The sequence below is a fragment of the Tinamus guttatus genome, unplaced genomic scaffold, assembly GCF_059628265.1.
Source record: "Tinamus guttatus ecotype Peru unplaced genomic scaffold, ASM5962826v1 Tinamus_guttatus_pri_ptg000261l, whole genome shotgun sequence".
Taxonomy (NCBI): domain Eukaryota; kingdom Metazoa; phylum Chordata; class Aves; order Tinamiformes; family Tinamidae; genus Tinamus; species Tinamus guttatus.
Window position 1 is genome coordinate 86634 of NW_028288795.1, and position 14234 is coordinate 100867.

Genomic DNA, 14234 nt, shown 5'->3' on the forward strand with positions numbered 1-14234 from the left:
CATCCCGCAGTGGCTGCTTGCCCTTTCCCTGCTGTCGGCCGGTGATTTATGGCCCTTTCGCTGCTCCCTCCCACCCCCTGTGCCCCCTGCAAAAAAAAATAATAATCCGGGAACAAAGGAGGAAATCGGATCCGGCCCCTGGCGGCTCGCGGCCCGGCCGCGCGGCCGTGCGTGTGCGGTGGCCGGTTGGCGACGGCGTTTGATCTCTGGAGGAATTCCTGCCTCCTCGCGCTGCTCCGCTGCCCCAGCGGCATGAGGGGCCCCGCAGCCACGGGGATCCCCGTGGGCCCCGCGCTGGGCAGGATGCGGCCCCGCTGCTCCCGCGGCGCCCGGCGCTCCGCAGCCATCCTGCCCTGCGTGCGGTGCTGAGCGCCGTTTCCCAGCGCTCACATTCCTGAGGCCGGAGCTGCTGCTCTCTTCCTGCTCAGCTCCTGCCCGGGCGCCGCAGCGAGGGCTGCTCCCTGCCCTACATTCCCAGGATATCAGATCCTGCGCACCCGGCACCCACCCGGCATCGCCTGGGAACAGGTCAGACGCTCCCTCCCCGGTGGGGGCATGAATCACGCCGTCGCTCCGCCCCAGCGCCAGATGTGCCGCTACCTGCCGCCGGCGCCGTGGATTTTTCCTGCCCGGGCTCCCAGCTTCTCCCCATTGCGCTCGGCCGCTCCCGTCTGGAGCAGCCCCTGGGAGCAGTTTGCAAGCCCACGTTAGCTCTCCCGCCGGCGGCTTGGCCCATGGCCCCGGCTGCAGGAGATGCTGCTCTGTGACTGGGGAAACTGAGGCAGCGAGCAGGCTGGCAAGGCAGCGTCTGCAAATCGGCGGGGAGAGCCCTCCTGGCCTCGCTGCAGGGAGCTGCACCGTGCCGTGCTGCACTGAGCCATGCGATGCTGCAAAGCGTCATGTTGTGTTGCACTGTGCCGTGCTGTGCCATGCCATGCAATACTGCCAAGCACCATGCCGTGTTGCACTGAGCCATGCGATGCTGCAAAGCGTCGTGTTGTGTTGCACTGTGCCGTGCTGCGCCGTGCCGTGCTGCACCGTGCTGTGCTGCGCCGTGCCGTGCTGCACCGTGCCGTGCAATACTGCCAAGCACCATGCCGTGTTGCACTGAGCCATGCGATGCTGCAAAGCGTCATGTTGTGTTGCACTGTGCCGTGCTGCGCCGTGCCGTGCTGCACCGTGCTGTGCTGCGCCGTGCCGTGCTGCACCGTGCCGTGCAATACTGCCAAGCACCATGCCGTGTTGCACTGAGCCATGCGATGCTGCAAAGCGTCGTGTTGTGTTGCACTGTGCCGTGCTGCGCCGTGCTGTGCTGTGCCATGCCATGCAATACTGCCAAGCACCATGCCGTGCTGCACTCTGCCGTGCCGTGCTGCAAAGCATTGTGGTGTGCTGCACTGTGCCGTGTTGCACCGTGCCATGCTGCACCATGCCATGCAAGACTGCCAAGCACCATGCCGTGCTGCAAAGCATTGTGCTGTGCTGCACTGAGCCGTGTTGCACCATGCCATGCTGCACCATGCCATGCAAGACTGCCAAGCACCATGCCGTGCTGCACTCTGCCATGCCGTGCTGCAAAGCACTGTGCCGTGCTGCACTGAGCCGTGCTGCACCGTGCCATGTTGCACCGTGCCGTGCTGCACCGTGCCGTGCCGCGCCATGCCATGCAATACTGCCAAGCACCATGCCGTGCTGCACTCTGCCATGCCGTGCTGCAAAGCACTGTGCTGTGCTGCACCGTGCCGTGCTGCACCGTGCTATATTGCACCATGCCGTGCTGCGCCGTGCCGTGCTGCGCGGGGCCACTGCAGTGACGCCTGGCCCTGCTCCCCAAGCCCATGCAACGCTCTGCCTTTGGCAGAGGCTCAGGGCGCACGGCAGCTGGCACCGCGGCGGGGCCCGTGGGTGATGAGGAGCCCCCAGGCCCCTGCCTGGTGCGGAGAGGGGCCTTGAAAGCGGCCCCATGGCCCCGTCCCTTTCATGCGGCTCCCGCTGGAGCCTGACCCTGTGCACAAAGCGCCCGGGAGCCATTTGAATGTGAAAAGGGGTCTGAGCGCCAGGCCCTGACCTTCAACCCGCGGGTCAGGCCGGCCCTGCCGGGACCCCCCGCCCCGCCGCGCTGTGCCGAGGGGGCCGCTGCGGGCCCGGCGCTGCCGTCCACGTGACCGGCGCTCCCATTTTGTGCCGCCGCTGTTCCCTGGGGCCCTGGGAAGTCGTCCTGCGATCCAGGTCGTGGTGTGAGCAGGGACGTGGGGCTGCCCCCGTTTCCGAGGGCTCTGGGCACAGGGAGGTCTGAGTGCTGAGCTGCATCCCGGCCCCCTCCCTGACTCCCTGCGCTACAGCCCTGCATCCCTGTCCATATCCCTGTCCTGCATCCTGGTCTCCCTGCACCTCATCCCTGCCCCACTTCCCTGCATCCCTGCCCTGAATCCCTGCTCTGCATCCTGCCTTCCTCCCTGCCTCCCAGCCCCGCACCCCTCCATCCACGCCTGCATCCCTGCGCTCTCCACAGCCGCAGCCCGGGATATCGATCCGCTGAGCCTTGAACTCTGCTCTGCATCATCCCCGGGGACACGCCGGCTGCTGAGGCCACCTGCTCCGTGCCCGGGCTCGCCGAGGGCGACGTGGCGATGGCTGCGCTGGCTCCGGAGCGCTGGAGGGAGCCCAGGCCACCCCGGTGTGGGGTCACCGCTCCCCTCCTGCGCATGCATCAGGGCCCCATTGCCACGGCCACTGCTGTCACCTTTGATCCCGTATCGGGGACAACGCGACAGCGTCACTGGCGGCCAGGAGTGGCTTTGTTCCCATCCGGCCGCTCCTCACCGGCACCTCCAGCCGTTCCCCCTCGCTGCCGAGTCCCGGCTCCGCTGTCCCCCATCCCAGCGCTGGGGCCATGTGAGCCTCATCCCAGGGCAAAGCGCTTTATTCCCCCTGCCCCTGCGGATTCCGGGGGCTCTGCTCCTAGATGCAGGTCTCGCTGGTGGTGCCGGTGCCGGTGGTGGCAGCGGTGCCGCGGAGCTGCTCCAGGAGCTGCAGCCGTCGCGCCAGCTCCTGCTCCCGCTGCTCCTGCTGCGCGCCCAGCGCGGCCGCCTGCGCCTGCCGCCGCCGCAGCTGGGCCTCCTGGCGCCGGCGCGCGCCGCGGTACGCCAGGGCCAGCGCGCTGCGGGAGGGGACACTGAGGGCGCGAGGGGACAGGGGTGCGCACGGGGAGCACCTTGGGGGGATAGCTGGGACCCTGGGCATGCAGGAGGGGGTGGCACATCCAGGGGACATGGAGGGATGCACAGGAAGGACCATGCGCTCCAGGACATGCAGGAGGGGGTGGCACATCCAGGGGACATGGAGGGATGCACAGGAGGGACCATGCGCTCCAGGACATGCAGGAGGGGGTGGCACAACCAGGGGACATGCAGGGATGCACAGGAGGGACCATGCGCCCCAGGACATGCAGGAGGGGATGGCACATCCAGGGGACGTGGAAGGATGCACAGGAGGGACCATGCACTCCAGGACATGCAGGAGGGGGTGGCACATCCAGGGGACGTGGAGGGATGCACAGGAGGGACCATGTGCCCCAGGACATGCAGGAGGGGGTGGCACAACCAGGGGACATGGAGGGATGCACAGGAGGGACCATGCGCTCCAGGACATGCAGGAGGGGGTGGCACAACCAGGGGACATGCAGGGATGCACAGGAGGGACCATGCGCTCCAGGACATGCAGGAGGGGGTGGCACAACCAGGGGACATGGAGGGATGCACAGGAGGGACCATGCGCCCCAGGACATGCAGGAGGGGATGGCACATCCAGGGGACATGGAGGGGTGCAGGGATGCACAGGAGGGACCATGCGCTCCAGGACATGCAGGAGGGGATGGCACATCCAGGGGACATGGAGGGGTGCAGGGATGCACAGGAGGGACCATGTGCCCCAGGACATGCAGGAGGGGATGGCACATCCAGGGGACATGGAGGGATGCACAGGAGGGACCATGTGCCCCAGGACATGCAGGAGGGGGTGGCACAACCAGGGGACATGCAGGGATGCACAGGAGGGACCATGCGCTCCAGGACATGCAGGAGGGGATGGCACATCCAGGGGACATGGCTGGGTGGCTCCCTGCCAGCGATGCAGAAGAGGGTGGCACGTCCAGGGCTGCTCCCTGCCAGGGTGTGCAGGAGGGCACTGCATGCACAGTGAGTGCAGCGGGGGTCCGCGTGCCCGGCGCCCACCTGTGCACGTGGCAGAAGTCGCGGGCCAGGGCGCTGCAGTGCACGTGCTGCGTGCGGCTCTCGGCGCTCGCCTGCTCCAGGGCGCGCAGCAGGGCCCGGGTGCGCGCACGCAGCTCCTCGCTCCTGGGAGCGACACACGTGGCACCACGATGGGCAGTGCCCCCCTCCCTGGCGCCACACGGCGCCGTCCCGCGTCCCTCACCGAGCCAGCGCCTCCAGCAGCTCCTGCGCCGTCCCCACCGGCTCTGCGGGAGCTGCTGCTCCCATGCAGCTGCGCTCAGCACCCTGCTGTGTCCAGGCGCATGTGAGCACTGGGGCAGGGCCAGGACGCCCTCCCTGGGCATGAACCTCCTCCCTTCCACGACCCGCTGCCCCACAGCCCCTTCCGTGAGGTCTACCTGGGGCTGGGTGTCTGATTCCACCTCCTCGCTGCTGCTGCTGGTGGCATCCCCATCCTGCTGCCGCTGCAGGTGCAGGAGCAGCAGGCGCAGGGCATCCTCGCGCGGCCCCTGCGCCGCTGCCAGCACCTCCAGCCCCCGCTTCTGCATCTCCTCCAGCTGCAGCTGCGTCTGCAGGTCGGCCATGGCCTCCTGGGGGGGGACATGGCCCTGGGGTGTCACCTCCCAGTCGGGCAGCACTTTGCAGGGGGCCGCGGAGGTGCCCGGGTGTCCGTCCCCAAGCGCCCCGCGCACCTTGAGCACCGCCAGCTCCTGCAGCAGCTCTGCCTTGTCCGGCTCCGGCCGGGGCGCAGGGGCGGCCGGGGGGGCCCGCGCGTCCCGCAGCGCCCGCTCGGCCCGAGCACGGACGTCCTCGCTGTGACGGGCCACGGTGCCCGCGGGCACGGGGGCGGCGCGCAGCGAGGCCTGCACGGCCGCTTGCTCCGCGCGCAGCCGCCGGATGAGCTCGCGCAGAGCCCCCTCGTCTGCGCCAGCATCTGGGGATGCCCTGCGGTCCCGCGAAGCGCCGGCAGCCCCGTGCAGGGCACCGGCGTCCTCCCCACATCCCGCATCCTGCATCCCACAACCCGCAGCCCGCAGCCTGCCGGGATGCGACTCACCGCCGCAGCTTCCCGGGCGCAGCTTGGCGCACGCCAGCGCGAGCAGCGCTCCGTACGCGTCCGCGCAGCGCTCGCTGCAGCGAGACGGGGCTCAGCACCGCTGCGGGAGCCCAGGCAGTCCCGGGCTCCACGGCTGCGTCCCTACCTGCAGTGCAGCGCCAGGCGCAGCGCGGTGCCGTGCGCCTCGTGCTGGCCCAGCACCATGCTGAGCCGCTCCGAGTGGCTCTTGCAGTCGTGCAGCGCCACCGACAGCAGCCGGTTGGCAGCCCGGAGCCGCTCCCAGCGCCTGGCGGAGCCGCAGGGCAGCGTCAGCGCCGTCACTGCTGTCCCCGCGGCCACCCCCACGGCCACTCACCCCTGCAGCTGCTGCAGCCGCTGCTCCGGCTCGGTGGGCAGCGCGGCAGGGGGGTTCCTGCGGGATATCGCGCCGTGGTAGCTCCGCGCGCGCCTCAGCGGGTCGCGGGCAGCGCTGGACGGAGAGCGGGACACGTCGAGCACCGGGGAGCCTCTGCACGGGACCTCGATGCTGCTCAGCGCGTCCTGCAGCTCCTGCGCCTGCGGGGACAGCAGCGCTCAGCAGGGGCAGCTTGGGCCCACGGGCTGAGCAGGGGGCAGCGCTATCAGAACGGCACGGCAGGGCACGGCACGGCACGGCACGGCACGGCGAGGCGTCCCGCGCTCACCCTGCGCTGCAGCCGGTCCCGCTCGTCGCGCAGCGCGGCCAGCGCCGCTCTCGCCCGGCTCAGCTCCTCGTCGCGGCGCCCCAGGGCCGCCCGCAGCGCGGCCCGTCCCGCCGCCGCCGCCGCCGCCTCCTCCTGCAGCCTGGCTGCATCCCCGCTCCCGGCGCCCCGGTGCTCGGCCCCGCACCCGGCCAGCTCCTCCAGGCTCTGGCAGGGAAGCAGAGGGCTCCTGCTGCGGCGGTGCCCCTCACCGCGGCGTTGGGGCGGCCCCGTGCGCTGCCGCTCACCTTGGCCGCCCGTGCCCACTCATGGCCGGGTGCTGGTGGCCACCCGTGCCGGGAGAAGACGGCGCGTTCCAGGGAGCTCACGGCCTGCTGCAGGGCTGCAAAGAGGTCAGGACCACGGGGCGGCCCCTCCTCCCCTTCCTCCTCCTCATCTTCCTCCTCCTCATCGTCCTCCTCCCTGGGGGCAGCAAGGGGGAGATGCAGAGGGGCTGCACGTGCCCCCGTACGTGTGACGTGTCCCCGTCTGCTGGGGCTGTCACCAGCGGTACCTGCCACTCCGGCGCTGCAGCGGCCCGGCCGTGGTGGCCAGCAGCCCGGTGACGTCCTCCTCGCAGGGCAGGGTGTCCCCGTCATCCCCTGATGCCACCTCGGTCCCATCCCCTGTCTCAGGTGCCGGGGGCTGCGGGGAACACGCACTCGTCTGCCCACGGTGCCCAGCACGGGCGTCCGGCCGCGCCGGGGACAAAGCAGCGGGTGCAGCCAGCTGGGGTGCAACTGGGGTGCATTTGGGAGCATTTAGGTGCATTTGGGTGCAGAGCTACAACGTGACGCCCTGCTGCAACGCAGTGTCCTGTTTGTCACAACCCCATATAGGGGCTGGCACAGCTGGGTGACACGTCCCATCCAGCACACGTGGACTGGTGCAGCTGGGTGCAGCCCGTGTCACCACACTGCACACAGGACCCGGTCCCCCGCATCGTGCCGGTCCCCCCAGGGCCTGGCTGCGGCGGCACGGCGGGCGCTGGGCGCTCCGTCCTCCGTCCCCGGCGGGCGGCCGTGCCGGAAGCAGGAGCGGTTTCCTGTTTGCAGCGGGAACAATGAGCGCGAGGACGCGGCCGCCCCGCGCGTCGCTCCCGGCCCCACGCGGCCAGCGGGGCCGGCGGCTGCAGCGCCCGGTCGGGGATGGCCCCTGGATGGGGCTGCGGGACCTGGAGCAGCCCCAGGAGCCAGAGCGGATCCTGGGCAGGCACCGAGGACGTGGCCAGGGGGTGCCCATGGCTGGTGGATGCCCGTGGCTAGGAGAAATGGCCAGGCCTGGGGGACGCTCCAGGCGGGGGATGCGTCATGGCCGGGGGATGCTTGTGGCTGGGGGATGCACCCTGCCCCGCAATGGTCCTCGGTGCATCTCCCCCAGTACCGGGTGCTCCCGGGACAGGGTTTCTCCCGCGGGCTCCCCAGTGCTCCAGCAGTGCCGGTCCCACGGGACGCCCCACTTGCCTTCTCCATCCCAGCCAGTGCCCGGCCCTGGGGGCTGCTTCCTGCAGGGATGGGTGTCCCGATGCCCTGTCCCGGCAGGGACCTTGTGTCCTAGGCTTGCTGTGGGGCTGTGCCGCTTCCAGCCCCCCCCAGCTTTTCCCATTCCTTGTTCCTGCGGAGATTTCCTCTTCCTCCACAAGCCCAGTGCAGCCTCCCGCACTTAACCATTGCGCTGCCCATGTCCCCGTGTCCCCGCTGCCTGCCGGGTGCCCCATGTGTCCCCTCCCTCTTTGCACAACCCACCGCAGCAGCCCCACGGCGTTTTGGGCACCCGGCCGGGCGCTGTGCACCCCGTGCGAGGTTTGCGGGCAGCGCTCGTGTGCGGGGGTGCTCGGGACACGGGTGGGTGCACGAGCATTTGGGTGCCAGTAGGGTGGGCATGGAGGGGATGGAGGGCAGCGTTAGGGTAGGTGGGTATTCAGAGTGCATGGGGGGCAGTGCATGGGCAATTAGGGTGCAGGGGGATGATGCAGGGGTGCTGGAGGGTGGTTCATGGGCAATTAGGGGGCAGAGCGTGGGTGCTGGAAGGTGATATATGCGCAATTAGGATGCAGGGGGTGTTGCAATTACGGTACTGGAAGGTTGTGCATGGGCAGTTAGGGTGTAACCATGGTACATGGGTGCTGGAGGGTGCTGCAAGGATACTGAGGGTGCAGGGGGCTGTGCATGGATGATGCAGGGTGGCACGGGGGTATTTAGGGTGCATGGACAGCACAGGGGCGCAGTGGGTGGTCCATGGACAATGGGGGTGCAGGTCCCACGGGAGTTCGGGATGCAGCGGGTGGCGCGGGGGGTGCCTGGGTGTCGGCGTGGGGGGCGGGGGGCGAATTTCGGGCACCAACGTGGGGGGTGGGTAGCGAGGCCTGCGGGGCCCGCGGAACTACAAGTCCCAGCAGTCTCTGCGCGGCGCCATTTCCGGGCGGCCGCGGGCGGGGCTCGTGCGGGCGAGCGCGGGTGAGCGCGGGGCTGGGGGGGCCCGGGGTGCACGGGGCGGGGGGGGCACCGGGGAGGGGGGTGCACGGGACGGGACGGGGGCACCGGGTAGGGGTGCACGGGGCAGGGGTTGCACGGGGCACAAGGGGTGTACGGGGTAGGGGAGTTTACCGGCTCGGGGAGTGCGTGGGGGGCACCGGGGAGGGTGCACGGGACGGGACGGGACGGGGGCACGGGGCGGGAGGTGCACGGGACAGGGGGGTGCACGGGACAGGGGGGTGCACGGGGTAGGGGAATTTACCGGCTCGGGGGGTGCTGGGGTTGGGGGTTGCACCGAGTGGGGGGTGCACAGGGCGGGAGGGTGACCGGGGGACGGGGAAGGGGGGTGCGTGGGACGGGGGAGCACCGGCTGGCGGGTGCACCGGGCGGGAGGGGGCACCGGGGGGACCCGCGAGCAAGTGGGTGCGGGGGTGGGTGGTGGGAGCGGTGCAAGGGGGTGCGTGGGGCAGGGGGTCACACGGAGCAGGGGGGTTTGGGGCGAGAGGACGCAGCGGAGCAGGGCTCCCGTGCGGCGCAGCGCCGGATCCGCGCGGCGGCAGGATGGACACGTCGGAGCCGGGCAGCGCGGCCGAGGAGGAGGAGGAGAAGGCGGCCGAGCAGCGGCCCCGCACGCGCTCCAACCCCGAGGGCGCCGAGGACCGGGCGCTGAGCGCCCAGGCCAGCGTGGGCAACCGCAGCGAGGGCGAGGGCGAAGCGGCGAGCGCCGATGAGAGCCCCCCGGGCGCCGCGGCCCCTGACGGCCAGGCCTGGCCTGGCTCCGTGCACCCCGCCGAGGTGCAGGTGAAGACGCCGCGCGTCAACTGCCCCGAGAAGGTGGTGAGTGCCAGGCACGGGGACGGGGACGCGGCGGGCGCCTGCCGGCCGCACACTTAGCCTGCGCTTGCTTGCGCAGATCATCTGTCTGGACCTCTCGGAAGAGATGTCCCTGCCCAAGCTGGAGTCCTTCAACGGGTGAGCGGGGCTGCCCCAGAGCCCGCCAGGACTGCGGGTGCCATGGGGACCCCACTGATGACTCCCCCCGGGCAGCTCCAAGACCAACGCGCTCAACATCTCGCAGAAGATGATCGAGATGTTCGTGCGGACCAAGCACAAGATCGACAAGAGCCACGAGTTTGCGCTGCTTGTGGTCAACAACGACGCCACGTGGGTGAGCGGGGCTGGGGGTGGCGGCCGAGCCAGGGGGAGTCCGGTGGCTCCGCGGCCCCTCCGCTCATGCCAGCCCCTCGCAGCTCTCAGGCTTCACCTCGGACCCCCGTGAGGTCTGCAGCTGCCTCTACGACCTGGAGACCGTCGTGTGCAAGTCCTTCAGTATCCTGTGATGGGCGCCATGGCCGGTGCTCCGCGCCGGTTCCGTGGCCTCCTGGGCCTTTTGCCGGGAGATGGCAGCAAATCCCGCGGATGGTGGCTCTGCGCGGATGCTGCCACTGTGCGGGAGCGCGAGGGGCTGCTCCGGCTCCCTGATCCCGCGTTAGCCCTGGGAGCCTCCGGTGGGCTTTGGGCAGGGAGTGTCCCCGTGGCACAGGATGGGGTCTGTGTGCAGTGACCGTCCTTAGCTGCAGCTCCAGACCTGGAGGGGCTCTTCAACCTCATGTAAGTACAGCCGCTCGCCCTTGCTGCCCTGCGACCCTCTAGCCCAAGCGGCTCTTGGGTGGCTTCTCAGTCCAAGCCCAGCTCTGCCCCTGTTTCCCACATAACTGGTTAAGTCCTGGGGAGATGGGGACGGTCCTGGTTCTGTGGTGCAAGCCGGCCGGGTTCCCGTCCCCTCTGAGCTCCTGCTCCGGTGCAGCCAGCAGAAGATCGAGCTGCCAGTGACGGAGAACGTGCAGACCATCCCGCCGCCCTACGTGGTGCGAACCATCCTGGTGTTCAGCCGCCCTGCCTGCCCGCCCCAGTTCTCTGCCACCGAGCACATGAAGGTGGGTGCTGCGGTGCTGGGACGGGGATGAGCGCCCAGCGGGTCCTGCTCCGGTGACGCTCCCGGAGCCGGGCTGCGTCACAGCTCCGCTCACCCCTGCAGAAGATGCTCCAGTGCCCCTACTTCTTTTTCGACGTTGTTTACATCCATAACGGGGCTGAGGACAAGGAGGAGGAGACGAGCTGGAAGGTAAGCGCTGAGTGCCAGGTGCCTCCATGGCTGAGCCTGCCTCGATGTCACCCGTGTCCCCCCTGCTCCTCCCAGGAGATGTACGCCTTCTTCAGCAGCCTGGACACCAAGGGCACCAACTACAAGTACGAGGTGTCACTGACGGGGCCGGCTGTGGAGCTGCACAACTGCATGGCCAAGCTGCTGGCGCACCCGTTGCAGCGGCCGTTCCAGAGCCACGCGGCCTACAGCCTGCTCGAGGAGGACACGGTGGCCGAGAGCGAGGCCACCGTGTGAGCGCCACGGACGTGGGCACAGCGGCTCTTGGGGTGGCCATCCGGGGTGGCCTTCTGTGCCACTACCCACACAAAGTGCCTGGTGTGGAGGACACAGGGGCTGACAGTAAAGGATGGAGGTGGCACCAGGGTTCTGGCTGGTCACTGTCATTGGGGCAGGGTGGGCTCTGGGGAAGAGGGAAGGGGGTTAGTGGGGTCAGCTCGGGCGCTCTGCGATGGGTGCCCCATTATAGGGTGCTGGAAGTTGATAGGTGCCCCAGGACAGGGCACTGGGTGTCCCAGTCCAGAGCAGCAGGAGGGTCTGGGTGCCCCAGTCCAGGGTGCTGGGAGGCACTGGGTGCCCCAGCCGGGGCACTGGGTGGTCCAGTCCAAGGCGTTAGCAGGTGCTGGGTGCCCCAGCCCAGGGTGCTGGGAGGTGCCAGTGCGCAGGGCACTGGGTGCCCCAGTACAAGGCACAGGGAGGTGCTGGGTTCCCAAGTACGGGACACGAGGAGATGCTGATGCAGGGAACTTGGGTCCCTGTTCCAGGGCGCTTGGGGGTCCTGGTTGCCCGAGACGCGGGATAAGCAGGGAGCGGGAACAGGAGCCAGCAGGTCAGTGCGGGCCTACAGGATTTCATGCGGCCCCCGGGGCCTCCATGCACACAGGGCTGGGGGGGCCCTACGGACCTTTGTGCAGCTCCCCAGCACGTCATGAAAGGCTGCACGAAAAGCCCCTCGGGACCCCCGGGAAAGGGCGCACAGAGGTCCCGTAAGGCCATGTGAAAGCCCGTAGGGCCCCCTCGTCCCAGTGCACACAGTAGAACGGGGCAGCTGCACGAAGGCCCATGGGGACCCCAGGCCCAGTGCACATGGAGGCCCTGGGAGGCTGCAGAAAATGCAGAAGGGCCTCCCTGCATACAGCGGTGCTTGGAGGCCGCACTAAAGCCCCTAGGGACCCCTGGACGAGTGTGCACGGAGCATGAGGGAGGCCACACAAAAGCCCATAGGGCCCCTCGGCTCTGTGCGCACCGTAAGCGCTAAATCCCTGTGAAGGGATTACAAATCCTCCAGGGTGTCAATAATCCCTGCGCTGTAACCCAGGAATGTTCATGGCCACGAGGGGCACAGGGAGATGGGACCCCCGCGCCAGCGCGACCTGCGGGGGTGACAGGACGGCGGGTCCCCTCGGTCCCGGCGCCGGGATGGGCCGGGCGGAACCGGGAGCGGCGCTGAGGGGCGGTACCGGGCGGGGCCGGAACACACAAAGGGAGCCGGGACCAGACGGGGAGGAGCAGCCGTAGGGGCCGGATCCGGGTGTTCGCGGGGCCGCGGTTCTGCCGGGAGAGCCGGGAGCCGCGGGACCGGCACGGGCGGACGCGCCGGGCGGAGCCGGAGCCGGAGCCGCGGGAGCCGCGTGGGCGCCGGGGCCGCTGCCCGGGCGGAGGCCCCGGGCCCCTTCCTGGGAGCAGCCGGTGCCCCCGGGTCCCGCGGGGTGGCCCGAGCCCCGCGCGGGGACGGCGAGTGCCGGGGCGGGCGGCGGAGCTGGGACCGGACCGGGCCTGGCCGGGGGCGTCGGGCCCGGCCGGGCAGCGCTCGCGGCTCCGGGCGGCGGCACCGAGCGCGGTCCCGGCCCGTGTGCGCTGGGGATGGGGCAGGAAGGGGGTCGGGGCGGGTCGTGCTTGGGACCTGGGTCGGGGCCCTCCGCTAGCCCCGGCCCGGCCCGGCCGCCGCCTCTTACCTGGGGGCCCTTGTGCGCACTGGGCCGGGGGGGCCCTACGTGCGCCCTGGGCCAGGAGGGTCCTATGGGCCTTTATACGGAGCCCTGGACCCTTCCATGCGCAGAGGACTAAGGACACCCTATGAGGCCTCGTGCTGCTCCTTGGGGCCTCTGTGCACACAAGATCAGGGGGCTCTACATGACTTTTTTCAGCCCCCTGAGGCTTTCAAGCACACAAGGCCCAGCGGGCCCTAAGGGTCTTCGTGCAGCCCCCCAGGGCCTCCCTGCATGGGGCTGAAGTTGCCCTAGGGCCTCAAGTTGCCCTAGGGCCTCTGTGGGCCTCCATGCACATGGGGCCGGGGGGCCCTATGGGCCTCCCTGCGGTTCCATGTGGGGCTCCATAGTGGCCAGGCAGGTCCTACAGGCAACGTGTGGGGGGCTGTACCGGGTCGGCAGGCCCTATGGGGAATACATACAGATGATGCAAACTTATTAAACTTCATTAATACACCAGTTATGCCAAGGTGCTCTTTAAAGAGGGGTTAGTTAATTCAGGCAGTATCTGCAGTAACAGGGAATGAAAAGGTCCCTTTAAGCCACTGTGCTTGCCAAGCCAGAACGTTATTAAGAGCCATGTGCCTTCTGCAAGCCAAAACCAGGAGAAGGCGCTTCTGGAGTGGCTAAAATTGGCTCAGCAAGTGGGTTTTAACAGAGGAGATCTCTGCAGAGGGAAGGAATGATGACTGTGGGAACTAAGGAATTCCTTAGATCCACAGGAACAGAGGGAGTGGAAATAGCAAAGAACTCCCAAAAAAAAAAAAAAAAAAAAAAAAAAAGTAGAAGCAGAAACCATTAGTTCAGAGGACCCTCACAGTACAACACAGCTAACGGTGAGTCTGTCATGCAAAATAATAAATAAATCACTGCCTGGGACTAGAAATGCCAAGGAGATAAAAGTATCCAAAGCCTTACAGTAACGTGGAGTTTTAGAGAAATGAGATGGGCAGCTGAAGCTCTGTGGGGTGACCAGCTGCAGTGAGAAGAGAGCCTTTAGGGGAAGGGGGAGACCGGAGCGAAGTCCTGAGGAGGAGGAAGGGGAATGTAAAGAAACTGAACACGCCGAGAAGGAAAAGTCTGCCCCGAAGGGAGGGAGGGTAGTGCAGAAGCTGCCGCCTTTCAGCAGGGCAATTATCACGAGAGGGAACAGAAGAGGGAGCGCGGGCAGCCCGGCCCCGCGCGGCGCCTCAGCAGCGCTCGCCCCGCCGCCATTTTCTCCACGCGAGGACGGCGCGGGAGCCGCCATGCCAGCGGCGCCCGGCAGCGGCGAGGCGGAGCCTCCGGGGGCGGGAGACGGCAGCGACAGCGGCGGGGGCTGCCGGTTCCCGCTGCCGCGCGGGCTCCGCCGCCATTTTAGCGACCGCAGCGAGGGGCGGGCGGAGGCGGCAACGGGCGCGCCCGGTACCGGCACCAAATGCCCGTTCGCCGCTTGTCGCCACATGGGTGTCCCCGGGCCGGCGCGGGGCCCTGGCCGAGCGGCGGCTCCTCACGGGCCTCTGCCTCTGTCATGAGGGCTCCCCTGCCTGGAAATGTGCGTCCGGATGGACCTAGAAATCTGGTATATACCTGTGTATGTATATATACGTGTGTGTATATA

The 14234-nt window shown here is 68.6% G+C and overlaps 2 protein-coding genes across 2 annotated transcripts; one reads left to right on the forward strand and one right to left on the reverse strand.

Annotated features, from left to right (window-relative positions):
* Nucleotides 1-2961: 2961 nt before the first annotated feature.
* Nucleotides 2962-7480, reverse strand: USHBP1 (USH1 protein network component harmonin binding protein 1). Its single transcript, XM_088527159.1, has 11 exons — nt 7472-7480; nt 6530-6653; nt 6257-6405; nt 5973-6176; nt 5645-5844; nt 5435-5575; nt 4925-5363; nt 4655-4822; nt 4435-4517; nt 4233-4355; nt 2962-3160 (listed from the first exon to the last, which is right to left on the reverse strand). Exons 1-11 carry the CDS (start codon nt 7478-7480, stop codon nt 2962-2964), a joined length of 1839 nt encoding a protein of 612 aa, XP_088383285.1.
* A 1535-nt stretch (nt 7481-9015) lies between these two features.
* Nucleotides 9016-10902, forward strand: BABAM1 (BRISC and BRCA1 A complex member 1). Its single transcript, XM_088527066.1, has 8 exons — nt 9016-9319; nt 9396-9454; nt 9530-9650; nt 9733-9811; nt 10069-10093; nt 10290-10419; nt 10521-10607; nt 10683-10902. The coding sequence occupies exons 1-8, from the start codon at nt 9044-9046 to the stop codon at nt 10881-10883; spliced, it is 978 nt and encodes a 325-aa protein (XP_088383192.1). The 5' UTR covers nt 9016-9043; the 3' UTR covers nt 10884-10902.
* The last annotated feature ends 3332 nt before the right edge of the window (nt 10903-14234 follow it).